We start from the raw sequence: 14460 nt of genomic DNA, 5'->3' as shown, positions 1-14460 counted from the left end.
GCGGTGTGTTGCTTTGTGTCTGTGCACTTTGCCGTTTAGCTTGTTGCTATTCTCCAAGAACGTGCAGCAGGTGAGAGCTGATTTTGAAGACTGCAGAATGTGATATGCAAAGATGCGTACTTACAGGGAGGAGTCAGTAGACCAGGTGTTTATATAATCCCCTTTGGAATTTTTGCTAGGTGCAATCCATAATTTGTTGGGGTTTGTGAAATGAAGAGAGAACTGCCTCCTAGTTTTCCTATGAGGCTGAATGAAAAGTGATGCTTCAATAATGCAATGAGCTGATGATATCAAAATGGGGGCAGCACTTTCTGAGTCCTGCGCAAAGAAAAAGGCAGGCAATAAATCAAGTAAACAAACAAACAAATGTTGTGCAAAACCACCATGATTTTAAAAAGAATATTTAAGTTATATCTATGGCAGTAATACATATGTATATTTTCATTTGTGAAAGCACAACATTTCCATATGGACCTCTGTATTCTGATGGGGGTTGTTCAGTATTTTTGGATTTTTGCATCTTAAATAGTGACACTAGTCTGTTTCCGTCACTCATGAAATAATCATGTGATAGCTTGTCCAGAAATCCTGGATAACACAGCTGGAGGGAAATAACTAAAAGTTAGTTTTAAGACTTGCTGCAATTATTATTCTATGATTCCCCTTTGTGCCTGGAACAGCACATTATTGCTTTAAGCAGCATTGTCATTGCATGTGATAGTGTGCAATAATAGGATGTATAGGTTGTGTATATATACATTAAACATCTTCTCCTAGTCACTATATGATGTCTAAAACGTGGAGCTTCATGGTATCTTTTCCTTCCTTCCTAGAACCTTGTTATGTGTGTAATTCAAATCTCTTGTATTCACATTCTGATTTCAAATGTTGTCACTTCTATGTTTGCCCATACTTTGTGTTTTGCATGAATTAATCCGATTATTCAAATCATTCTGGGTTTTTTTATGAATTTTTTTCCACGTTGGTCTCCATATTTCCTATATCTCTTTCTCCTTCTCTCCTGCTTTCGTGCAGACAGCTCCTCCAGGAAGACAAAGTGTAGCTCGGACGAGAGTAGATCCGAGACGTATGGTAAGCTGAAGCAGCCGCTGCAGCCCTGTGCCTTTGTTCGGTGTGCTTTGTGCTGTTGTTTTGTATGCCCAAGGCCTCTGCCCTTTGCCTGCCAGGCCTGGTTTCCTCTATGGCAGGGAAAGGGAATGAGCTTTTAACGTGGCTTAAGTGTGCAAGCTTGCTGATAAATACTAACCTACGTGTGCCAACATTGGCTGTCTCCTGTATTGTCATGCATTCCCTGAGGGGAAACCTTTCTTTGAGCTAGAACAGCACCAACTAGTATCTCCATCAGTGGCTTCACAGATTTTTAGTAGATGAAGATAATATATAGTATTGATGTATAGCATCACTTCCAGAATTATCCACATAATGATCTTTCCTTATGATATTAAATAAAAAATGTTTTGAATCCTATAGAAGAGTATGAGTTCCTTTGTCCAAAAATATTAAATTACTTTACTTCCATTAGGGGCATGTTCTGTGCTTCTGTCTCCTGAGACAGGCTTACTTCATTTTCTTTTATTTTCTTCCTGGACCTATGAATCATCTATATATATAAAAATGTAATGTTTGTTTGTGAGGGAAACATAACTCAGAAACAACTGGATGGATTGACATGAAATTTTGACATAATAATAATAATAATAATAATAATAATCTTTATTTGTAGCCCGCTACCATTTCCCCAAGGGACTCAGTGCGGCTTACATGAGGCCAAGCCCAAAGTGCATCAAACAAAACATCAATAAACACAACATCAATAAACAATCAATAAAATACAAATCACAGAAATCACATAAACAAAAAATAATCAATAGTGACATAAACAATTTTAAAAATGGCCGGGCCAAATGTAATAGATTAAAATTGAAAATATGCTGACGTGAACAAGGTAAAATATAACTAGGATAGGATTTTTCGGAGAGAAATGAGGGAACACAGTCCATCCTAAATCAGTATTCATAGACCTAATAGTCCAACAAGTGTTAATCACCCCTAAAAACACACACACACAAAACAGCAGAACAGACTTTTAACCTCCCAAAAAATAAACCATATATACATATGCACATATATTCATATACGTATGCACATACAAATACAGACACGCACACATATATACACAAGCACACACAAATATATACATACATATACACCTACACACATATACCTATACATACACACATATATGCATATACACAAGCACACACATATGTACAATATACATATACACATATAAACACAGAAATACACAAATATATACACACATACATACACACATATACACGCACAGAGTGGGCCACAGCAACGCGTGGCAGGGGACAGCTAGTTAGTTATAGTTTAAAATAGTAGAAATGGTCAAAAGCAGTATATTCTTGCATAGCGGAATACCTAGTAGTTTCCACGACCTCCCCCTTCCAACCATTAGGAATCTGCTGTTATGTACAGAATGAAGGTTGTGTATTTAAGAAATTAAAGTGCTGGACGTACTGAATATGGGTTGAACTATTTGATATAACTTCAGTGGTAGGAACTCCTCCCTAATACACTGCTGGGAAATCCCAACACTGTTAGGTTTTCTGTAAAGTAAATAGAAGAGTTGTGTTGGAATGTATCTGGAGCATATCTCCTCCTGCTCTGCGGTGTTCTGGGGTTTCCCGTATGTGTAATGAAACATGACTTCCTAACGCGTGCCCTTTTGCTTCCTGCAGGCATCCTGCTCAAGTTCTGTCTACTGTTCGGATTTAGTCAGGCAGGTTCCATCCCTCCTTCCTTTCCACTTCTCTTTGGCTTTGCTGGCTCTCTTCCTGTGCAGCTCCTCCTCCTGACACTGAAATCTGTGTGGAAAAGTTTGCAATATTTGCTTTGGACTGAGCAAGCTGTTTAAGAGCCTGCTAGTAAAGAAAGCTGCGCTTTGTATTGCTGATGACTAAAGCCTTTTTACTTGCCTTTGGGTGTTAGTGAGGAAATATCTTGAAGTGGCAAAACTGATTAGAGGTGTGGCAGTTACCTTTTTGAAGTGAGAGCTGTTGAAATTCCTCCCTTTCTCCCCCTTTTGAATGAGCAATGTGTTTGTTTCTGAAAGGAAATGTATAGCTGGCAGGGAAAGCAGCTTTAAATTTGTGGAAACTACACGGTCAGTTTTCCATTCTTTCTTCCATCTGAGAATATGACAGTATTTATGTTCATCCAGTAAAGAATGAGCATTATTTTCTATTCTATTCTAAAAGAAGAGCTCTGTAATACAATTCAGTAGCTCCCTTTTGAGTCTTATATTTCTGTAACTATTCTCATTTATTGTTTCCCCACATTTGTACTGTTCAGGCAGTGAGATTGCCGTATATATTCGAGTATAAGCTGAATTTTCAGCCCTTTTTTAAAGACTGAAAAAGCCCCCCTCAGCTTATACTCAAGTCAAAGTTATTTATGATTTTACTCTGTTGTTGTTATTATTATTATTATTACATTTATTATTTTACTCTATTTATTGTTATTACATTTACATTATTTTACTCTATTATTATTTTTATTACATTTACATTATTTTTCTATGTTATTATTGTTATTACATTTATTATTTTCTTTCTATTATTAATATTATTAATACATTTACATTATTTTACTCTGTTATTATATTGTTATTATTACATTTTCATTATTTTACTCTATTATTATTTGTATTACATTTATTTTACTGTAGTATTATTACATTTATTATAATCTATTTTTGTTATTAATTTTATTATTTAACTCTATTATCATTATTATATTTATTATTTTATTCTGTTATCATTGATATTACATTTACATTATTTTACTCTATTATTATTATTATTATTATTATTATTATTACATTTTCATTATTTTACTCTATTATTATTTTTATTACATTTACTATTTTACTCTATTTATTATTATTGGACGGTTGTGCTGGTCAGTGGCCGTAATAAAGTTTTGTATTGTTTTAGTGGAAAGATTTACATTGAAGAAGATTTGCATAATGGTTTAATTAGAGTTGGACAGCCTTATCTTAATTTACACTTTTATGTAAATATTCAAAAACATTTAACCTACTGATGCCTCAATTAATTTTAATTTTGAAATTTACCAGTAGCTGCTGTATTTTCCACCCTCAGCTTCTACTCAAGTCAATATGTTTTCCCAGTTGTTTGTGGTAAAATTAGGTGCCTCGGCTAATATTCGGGTCGGCTTATACTGGAGTATATATGGTAATCTAGGAAGAAATATAAAAGTCTTGTATTAGGAAGGATGACCATCTCAGATTAGCAGCAAAATATTTTAGCCTTGATGACAATCAGGTGGTACTTGCTTGAACCACCTTTCTGACATACTTCCTTTATTGTATATTCTTCTGTAACATTTTATAAAATGGTTGCATTCTAGTAGACATAACAAAGTCAAAGCCTGCGAGATCTAATCCTAAACTCATTTCATATCTTTGCTCTGGTCCAGATGAATGATAAAGAAGTCAACGTATCTTGTATTTCATGACAACAGCTTCTCTCTGTGTACTAGGTTTTATCCAGAAGCAGCAAACACAGCGTACCACTGAATTGTCCATTTGCCTTGCTTCTGTAACACAAGCTATTCTTTTAACAGCACAGATTTATGTTTGTAGTTGAATTGAATATCAAATTATCAAAGGGTTTTTTCTTGGTACCAGTTGCAATAGACAAATGAGTGATTCATAAACAAAAAAAATTAATTTAACAGTACTGGAAGAGGAATTATATCATACATCCCTTGGAAATGAAGCTGTCTAACAGTGTTGTTGAAGGCTTTCATGGGTTGCTGTGAATTTTCTGGGCTGTCTGGCCATGTTCCAGAAGCATTCTCTCCTGATGTTTCACTAACATCCATGGCAGGCATCCTCGGAGGTTGTGAGGTATATTGGAAACTAAGCAAGGGAAGTTTATATATCTCTAGAAGGTCTAGGGTGAGAGAAAGAATTCTTGTCTGTTGGAGGCAAATGTGAATGTTCCAATTAATCACCTTGCTTGAGTAAGCCTTTTTATTCTGAAATCTATTAAGAAAAGAGCAGATTTCCTGAAAGAAGAACCAGGAAAATAAGATTCTGACTATAAATAGGAGGTCGGCTGCTGTCTTCACCTTGTTGCCTTGTTTTTTACTCGTGTTCTATTTTGAAATGGTCATATGACTGATCAAATAAAAATATTACCTTGATTAGCATTGCAAAGCCTTGCAGCTTCAAGACCTGGCTGATTCCTGCCTGGGGGACTCCTTTGTTGGGAGGTGTTAGCTGGCCCTGATTGTTTCATGTCTGGAATTCTGTTTTCAGAGTATTGTTCTTTATTTACTGTCCTAATTTTAGAGTTTTTTTTAATACTAGTAGCCAGTTTTTGTTCATTTCTATGTTTTCCTCCTTTCTGGTGAAACGTCAGGAGAGAATGCTTCTGGAACATGGCCATACAGCCTGGAAAACTCACCGCAACCCATTTACCAATAATCTTGTGACTTGATATTTGGAAGGGTTTTGACAGGACGGTTAGTTAATGTTCTTACGCTAAAACCTGAAGTGTCTGATGAATTTAAAAAGAATATTGTAGAATTACCTTTACTTCTTTCTCTGTACCCTGTGCTTATATAATGTTTTGAGACAAGGCTCTTAATCAATGAAGGGAGACTTCTCATCCAGTTACACCAAAGAACTGGACTCAGGCCTTCATGCCGTTGTCCTCTTTTTGTAAGGCAATGCATATGTAAATTTGATCTCTTTTAAAAACATTTTTGTGGGAGTCTTTTTTTTTTGTCAAGCTTAAAAATTGGATCAAAACTCCTGCTCTCCCCTCCATTAATATGCACAATGCAACACCCACACAGTTTGACTTTCAGACAACAAAAATAATCTCGTAGCTGTGTGAAGGGAGCCTATGTGAGACGAGTACTTCCTGCCCTTTTTTTAATGCTTGAATTCTCCAGAGAATGTGGGAGCTCTTACCAGTGTGGTAATGTGCCCAGAAGAGAGAGAGCATGGTGTAGTGGTTTGAGTTTTAGACTGTGACTTTGAAGACCAGGCTTTGAATCTTTTCAGCGACGTAAGTCCACTAGTTGACCTTAGAGAAGGCGCATTCTCCGAGAAGAAACTCCCTTTGAAGGAATGCCATAATATGCATTTACTTCAGGGTTGACATAAACTGGAAACAGCTTGAAGGCACACAACCCATAAACTGGAAACAGCTTGAAGGCACAATAAATGTATACAGAACGCTTCCGTACAGATGAATTTTTGTTTTCCTCACAATGATTTGAAATATAGTAGTATCACCTATCACAGTGATGGCAAGGTTATATAGATGTTGATAGAAATATAGCCAGTGATATTTAAATTGATATTAAATGGTGTTTTATTATTGCATTATTTCTACTTCTACTCACCAGGCCAGCTACTGAAACACTGATTTCTTTTCATTTGTTCTGCCTAGAAAATAGTTGGACTAATGTTCTGTCTTGATTATTAAACAACTTCCTAAATGTTCAACAACAATTAAAAGAAGTTCAATCAATATCCAGGAGGTAATGCACTGAATCAAGAAAGCCATGGTTGCTCTGAGTCTGCAAGATTCAAACAGGATTGCTGGTGATAAAAGTCACATGGAAAATGTCTGAGGATGCTTGCCATAGATGCAGGTGAAACGTCAGGAGAGAATGCCTCTAGAACATGGCCATATAGCCCGAAAAAAACCTACAACAATCCAGTCACATGGAAGTCTCTCATTTTTAGGGTCGCCAGAAGTCAAAGTTGACTTTAACAAAACAATAGACTTTGGAACAGTGATATTTAAAAGCAGTCATGAAGGTGAAAAATAAACGGTCAATATCTTGGTATTGCTTCCTGCGATGAACAAATACGTCCTGAAAGATGATGAAGAAAAAGAAACAGGGAGAAAAAACCCCTTTGGTAGAGAAATGGGTCATTCTGATCTCTAAATTTTTCATGTGTAGCTTACAAAAGTTTGTCAAACTATTTCTCTTGGGAAAGGATGCCCTGTTTGACTCGCAGTGCTCCAGCAGCTCACATTATGGTATCTGTTATAGCTATCATAGAATACAAGATCAACCTAAAATCATTTTTGACATTAACCTGCTAAAATTAGCAGAGGGACTCCGGTCTGAGTCCCTCTATGGAGGTTGAGAAGATTGGGATATAAAAGATTTAAATAAAAGTTTTAAATAAATAAAAAATATAGTAGCTTTTGTTTTTATGTTAACCATAAGGTAGGAGAAGACATTTCTGCAACCAACTTTTTTTTTTTACTTGAGAAACTTCAAATCACTTCTGGTGTGAGAGAGTTGGCCATCTGCAAGGACATTGTTTAGGGGACGCCCGGATTTTTGATGTTGTACCACAGTTGTGGGCACCTTCTCTCATGTCCCCTCATGGGGTGCTGGAGCTGACAGAGGGAGCTCAACCCACACTCCCCGGATTTGAACCGCTGACTGGGTGATCGGGAGTCCTGCCGGCACAAAGGTTTAACCCAGGGGTCCTCAAACTTTTTAAACAGAGGGCCAGGTCACAGTCCCTCAAACTGTTGGAAGGCCGGATTGTAATTTGAAAAGAACATGAATGAATTCCTATGCACACTGCACATATCTTATTTGTAGTACAAAAAACACTTTAAAACAATACAATAATTAAAATGAAGAACAATTTTAACAAATATAAACTTATTGATATTTCAATGGGAAGTGTGGGCCTGCTTTTGGCTGATGAAATAGGATTGTTGTTGTAGTTGTGTGCTTTCAAGTTGTTGTCGTTGTCGTGTACTTTCAAGTTGTTTCAGACTTAGGTTGAGCCTGAGCGAAGGCTGGGTAAATGACCTTGAAGGGCCGGATCTAGCCCCCAGGTCTTAGTCTAAGGACCCCTTCTTTAACCCATTGTGTCACCAGGTACTCCTGCAGCCAACATGAAACATGTTTACACTTGATTTTTTATGTTCTTACTACCAAGACTGACTTAACAAATGAATGTACGCGCTTGTAAAAAAAAAATACTGAGCATTTCCGTTTGGAAAGGGTTCCATTCCATCCTGTAGTTTGTCCAGGCGTTCATTTCCTTGCAAACAAGGCTAGGGATGTTTAGACTGTGCATAAGTCTGGTACTAGAGACAGATTTATCAAGCTAAGATAGATATGTTGTGTAGAATTTTATTGGGACTAAGACATTTCTGCAGTATGACTTAATAATTCCGTTTTTTAAAGGTTTCTGTGATTTCAAAACACATTGGATATACCCCTTTTTGCTGTATCCCTGATCCATGTGATCATTGTTGTAAGCATGATGTAGTTGCTGTGTTGATTCCGTTGCTTATGCCCAGATTTCCTAATATTTGGTTTTCTCTCTCCCTACTGCTGTCCCTGGCTTCAGATTCTGCACAGATTCCATTCTGTAGACAGTGATTCTCTGTGAGCACAATAAGATTCTGATCTGATGCTTACTTCTATCTTTCTTTGCTCTTATTCGCCCCTCTCCGGTGCAGGTCTTGTTCAGCGTTGTGTTATTATACAGCGGGATGAAAATGGATTTGGGTTGACAGTCAGTGGAGACAATCCAGTCTTTGTACAGTCTGTCAAAGAAGGTGAGTCCTCCTGGTCAGGGTCATTCCCTGTGCCAACCTCAGCATGTATATGTTGAATATTTACTGTGTGTTTGTGCCTTGTGAAATACTGTATATATTCGAGTATAAGCCTAGTTTTTCAGCCCTTTTTTTAGGCTGAAAAATTCCCACTCGGCTTATATTCGAGTCAAGGTTATTTATTATTTTACCCTGTTAGAAATACATAATAAAAGTATTGTTATTATTGTTGTTGTTGTTACATTGATCATTCTACTTTATTATTGTTTTTATAATATTTATTATTTTCCTCTATTATTACTGTTATTGTTACATTTCCATTATTTTGCTCTATTATTAGTAGTAGTATTATTATATTTATTATTTTACTCTATTTTTATTGGAAGGATATGCAAGCACATTTACATTGAAGAAGGATAGAATAATGGTTTAATCAGAGTTCCACAGTCTAATCTTAAATTATAGTTTTATGTAAATATTCAAAATATTTAACCTACTCATGCTTCAATTAATGGAATTGTATTGTATCTATTTTTAATTTGAAACTTACCAATAGCTGCTGCATTTCCTACCCTCGGCTTATACTCGAGTCGATATGTTTTCCCAGTTTTTTGTGGTAAAATTTGGTGCCTCGGCTTATATTCAGGCCGCCTTATACTCGAGTATATACAGTATTATAGTTGTCTTTGTCTTTAAAATATACTTTTATAGAAGTCAGCAGTGTAGCTTTTGTATTTTGTGCTGATTTTGCAACTGCAACTGAGAAAGCGACAACCTGCCCAAGTCCTGAGCAGAGCTTGGAAATGTTACCTTTTTTTGGACTGTTTCTTTCTGAATTTATTGGGGATAATGGATCATGACCTGTTAGGATCACAACCTAATTGGGGTAGCAAAGTTTGTTTGGTAATAGATGATTGCTGAGCATGTAGATGTTTTGTTTCTGTTTGATGCATTCAGCAGACAATGATGCAAGCAGACTTTGTTTAAATACAAGTTTTGTTTACTGACAACTTCCTGTATTTAAATATACGGGCAAATTTCTTGTCAGGAGTTAAAAACTTCAGTAACATTTCAGAGAATTTGCATCTTGAACTTATAATCCTTAACAGTTTCTTCATAAATTATGTTGCTTTATACAGTTTTCCTTAATAAGAATTTACCTTAAAATAAAACACAAACCTCAACAGTTTCTAACTTCCTAACATGAGGTCCTGCACTCTGACAGACTTCTATACTCAAGCTCATTCAAGGTTCAACACACTTTTCTAACAGTTTTGGATATGTCAACTGACATTCCCAAAATGTCATCCTGTTTAAATCTGAACACTCTGTCACTGAGTCATGTGACCTGCAGCCCCTCCCACTGCTTTAGGTATATAGAGATAAGGAAACTGAAAATCAAACAAGACACATACTTCAGGCTACAAAACAACACATTACAAAACAGACAAACATCATATAGAGGAGGTTTGAGAAGGTTGTTTCCCTCAACAGAATTCCCAACCACTATGGTGATGCTAGCTTGAAGACTTGGGGATCTGTAGTCCCAAAAGGAGTGCTGAGAAATCTTAAAATTTGTGATCCCCAACATTAACATTTCTACACTCTGCTCACCTCTACTTTTTATTTTAACAGTGGAAGTACTGGCTAGACAAATTAGATTAAACACTAATATAGAAATCTTAATAATCAGACAAGAAAATTATAAGGTAGGACTTTACGAGAGAGTTAGAAGTGTCTGCACACCCACTTACCCCCCAAAATATCCATCCTTTTTCACCTGGTCATGCCCAGCATTTAAAAAAAAATAACCTTTGCATTTAGCCCGGCCATGTTTTTAAATTGCATCGTGATATTTTGTTATTGTTTTTGCTTTGCTATGAGTTATTTATTGCTGTATTGTATTGTTGCGGTTATGTTTTTTGTTTTGATGTATTTTGGGCTCGGCCTCTTGTAAGCCTCACCGATTACTGTGGGAGATGGTAGCGGGGTATAAATAAAGGATTATTATTATTATTATTATTATTGCAGATGATATTGTGATCTTGACACAAAATCCCTTACAGAAATTCCCAAAAGCACTAGAAGTAGTAACAGAATTTGGAAAAGTGGTGGGATTATCGATCAGTAGAGTCAAAACAAAAGTAATAATTCACAATAGGAGTTTAAAAACCCAAGAGACGTTGAAACAAATAAATGTTACAACTAAAGTAAAACTAAATGTTACAATTAAAGTAAAACTAGAGCCTTATTTTGAGTTTAAATCATTGGTTTATATGCTAGTGGTTTTATCTTTTATTGTTTTGTGTGTTTATTTTATGCCCTGTTCTAGAACATTGTGCCATATGTAAGACACCTCAAGTCCCTTCGGGGAGATGGAGACAGGGTACAAAAATAAAGTAGTAGTAGTTGTTGTTAATATATTTCGGAATCCAATTGACAAATAATTCTGAACTATTTAAAAATAATTATGAAAAAGTTTGGAAAGAGATACAGAAAGATCTACAAAGGTAGAATAACTCAGACCTGTTATTCCTACTTGGAAGAATGTCAACAATCAAAATAAATGTAATCCCAAAATGTTATAGTTATCCCAGACAATACTGATTCTGACAAAGGATGCCAACTTCAAAGTGTAAAACAAAAAGGTGACAAAATTCATTTGGAAAAAAAATATATTTCTACACTCTGATTAGGTGCACCTAGTGCAGGCATGGGCAAACATTGGCCCTCTGGATGTTTTGGACTCCAACTCCCACCATTCCTAACAGCCTCACGCCCTTTCCTTTTGCCCCTCAGCCGCTTAAGCGGGCCTGAGGCTGTTAGGAATGGTGGGAGTTGGAGTCCAAAACACCCAGAGGGCCAATGTTTACCCATACCTGAGCTAGTGCATATGGTCCCACAGTATAACAGTACATGTGTAGCTCTTGTGTAACCTATAAAGGAACATGTGCTTTCATTGGATAATAGAGAGCAATACCAGCACAGACAATGTATTTATTTGTAAATAATCTGTTTCTTCCCTTTAGATGGCGCAGCCATGCGGGCTGGAGTTCAAACTGGTGACCGAATCATTAAGGTAGGAGCACTGGGTGTTTTCAGAAGAGTCCGTTGCTCCTGGAAAGAGATAAGAATTCTTCAGTGACCCTCGTCGCTGCAACAGTCTTTTGCCAAAATCTACCTCTCAGGAACATTTAAGGCACTGTGTATTTTCCTATATTTAGAACTGGCACTAAGTAAGATGCTTCTTTTGCCAGATGCTTGCCTTTTTTTTTCATGGAAAGCTCTCCCGTTTCATAACCATGCTTTGTAAGCTCATGGATATTACACAAGGTTTCATATTTTTTTTTTGTCTGTTAAAAGGACTTTAAACTCTCTGTGCATGTTTCGGAAGCCAAAATCTCTGCTCTATGGCTGTATAGTTACATTCCCTTTGTTGTTTTTTTTGTCATAGCCTTACTTCATGCCATCAGGAAGAAGTCTTTAGATTTTCATTGTTAGACTTGGCATTTGATCTCTCTGATGAAAAAAAAGTGGCTTCATTAGAATTTTCAGGGCAGTCTTATCTAATAGGATACGATCTCTTGTTAAAGGTCATAGTGGAAGTTTAATCAGTTTAGCTTCATATTTAAACATAGCTTTCACATTCAAAACTGGAAATAATGCAGCTTTTATCTTTTGGTAGGTGAATGGGACCCTAGTAACACACTCAAACCACCTGGAAGTGGTGAAACTGATAAAGTGTGAGTAGATCATGCAAAGTTATTTATTTTCTGTTGAGTCCTTCATCTGCAAGTGGGATAAGTAACAGAGGTCAAATTGTCTTGATTCAACCAAGAGGCCTTTAGTTATTTATTTTAAGCTGTTATATTAATCCATTAGAGCTTTTTTAAATGTCAGGAGCGACCTGAGAAACTGCAAGTTGCTTCTGGTGTGAGTGAATTGGCCATCTGCAAAGACATTGCCCAGGGGACGCCCAGATGTTTGATGTTTTACCATCCACATGGGGAGCTGAAGCTGACAGGACACCCACTCTCCCCAGATTCGACCCACTCTCCCCAGATTCGAACTGCTGACCTATCAGTCATCAATCCTGCCAGCACAAGGACTTAACCCATTGTGCCACTGGGGGCTCAGTCCATTAGTTCAGATGCATTTCTGGAATATGGTTCGAAGTGAAATGTGAATACCTAAACAGGGCTCTACAGGACAATGGAGACTCCACCACAGACATCAGAAGAGCTGAAAAGACCAAGAACAAGCCATGAGAGTAAAAACAAAGATCCAGCCAAAGGAAAAGTGTTCTTGCCATACATCAAGGGAACCACTGAGCGAATAGAGAAGCTGATGAAGAAACACAACCTACAAACGGTTTACAGACCAACTAAGAAAATCCAACAAATGCTACATTCAGCAAAGGACAAGAGGGATCCTCTCACCTCTGCAGGAGTCTACCAGATACCATGCAGCTGTGGACAAGTCTACTTAGGGACCCCTAAATGCAGCAGCATTGCCCAGACATGAATCAAGGAACATGAAAGGCACTGCAGACTACTTCAACCAGAGAAGTCAGCCATAACAGAGCACCTGATGAAAACTGAAGAAACATTGAACTCTTAACTCTTTTATGCATCCCAAGGAAAACTATCTTTCTAAAATGTTATCCAACATTTAAAACTTTTTGACCCAGGTAATGCACTGGGTTTTCTGTATCTGAAAAGGAATAGCATTTCTTCCAAACATTGAACTGTACAAAAATGTAGGGCCCTCTATTTTACTGATGTCTTAAATGCAGCATAAACTATAGGAATACCAGCATAGCTCAGACATTCATTCTACACTTCCCTCTGCTTGCAAACTGTGACCATGCAGCTGTGGACAAGTCTACAGAGGGACCACCAAACACAGCGCCCAAACATGAATCAAGGAACATGAAAGGCACAGCAGATTACTTCAGCAAGAGGAGTCAGCCATAGCAGAGCACCTGATGAACCAAACCTGGGCACAGCATATTATTTGAGAACACAGAAATGCTGGACCACTCTAACAGCCACCATGTCAGACTAACAGAAAAGCCATTGAAATCTACAAGCATGTGAAAAAATTTCAACAGAAAGGAGAAAACCATGAAAATTAACCAAAACTGGCTACCAGTATTAAAAAAAAAACCTGTAGAATTAGGACAGTTAAATAAAGAGCAACATTCAAAAAACGGGGGGAATTCCAGACATGAATAAATCAAGCCAGCTAATAACTCCCAACAAAAGAGTCCCCCGGGCAGGAAGCACCAGACTTTGAAGCTGCAATGGCATTCAGTGCTAATCAAGGTGGCCAATTGCAGATTCACACCTGCCTCAAGCGGACAAGAGTCCATTCCACAGATATATATACCTCATTTGCCTACTTTCCAACAGACTTCACAACCTCTGAGGATGCCTGCCATAGGTGTGGGTGAAACATCAAGAGAGAATGCTTCTGGAACATGGCCAGACAGCCTGGAAAACTCACATTAACCCAGTGATTCTGCCCATGAAAGCCTTCAAAAACACATTGAAATGTGAAAACTTTGGAAAATATCCTTTGGTCTGGGAAACAACTGGACCCATGTTGATCACTGTGCAGCCTGCACTGCTTGTTTTGTTAATGAACACAAGAAAGGAAATTGCCTATCTGCCAACCTTTCGCATTTGATTTTTCTTGGTGTCTTCACTCTCCAGTCCAGGCTTATGCTGTATGTGGTGAACATACTAGTCTTAGTGTACTTTGCACA

The 14460-nt window shown here is 37.2% G+C and overlaps 1 protein-coding gene across 6 annotated transcripts in view; it reads left to right on the top strand.

Moving 5' to 3' along the window:
* ARHGEF12 (Rho guanine nucleotide exchange factor 12) overlaps positions 1-14460 on the top strand; it is a 123560-nt gene that overhangs the window by 36507 nt on the left and 72593 nt on the right. For 4 of the 6 annotated variants that reach the window (XM_067470773.1, XM_067470775.1, XM_067470772.1 and 1 more), the window contains exons 5-8: positions 1036-1092; positions 8595-8693; positions 11720-11769; positions 12376-12433. In XM_067470773.1, coding sequence (XP_067326874.1) covers positions 1036-1092; positions 8595-8693; positions 11720-11769; positions 12376-12433 — 264 coding nt within the window. The remainder of the gene's footprint in view (positions 1-1035; positions 1093-8594; positions 8694-11719; positions 11770-12375; positions 12434-14460) is intronic. The other 2 variants (XM_067470776.1, XM_067470777.1) reach the window with 1 other exon arrangement.

This window comes from Anolis sagrei, chromosome 7, assembly GCF_037176765.1.
Source record: "Anolis sagrei isolate rAnoSag1 chromosome 7, rAnoSag1.mat, whole genome shotgun sequence".
In the NCBI taxonomy this organism is placed as follows: Eukaryota; Metazoa; Chordata; class Lepidosauria; order Squamata; family Dactyloidae; genus Anolis; species Anolis sagrei.
Note: the sequence above shows the minus strand (reverse complement) of the source record. Positions and strands in the feature narration are given on the sequence as shown.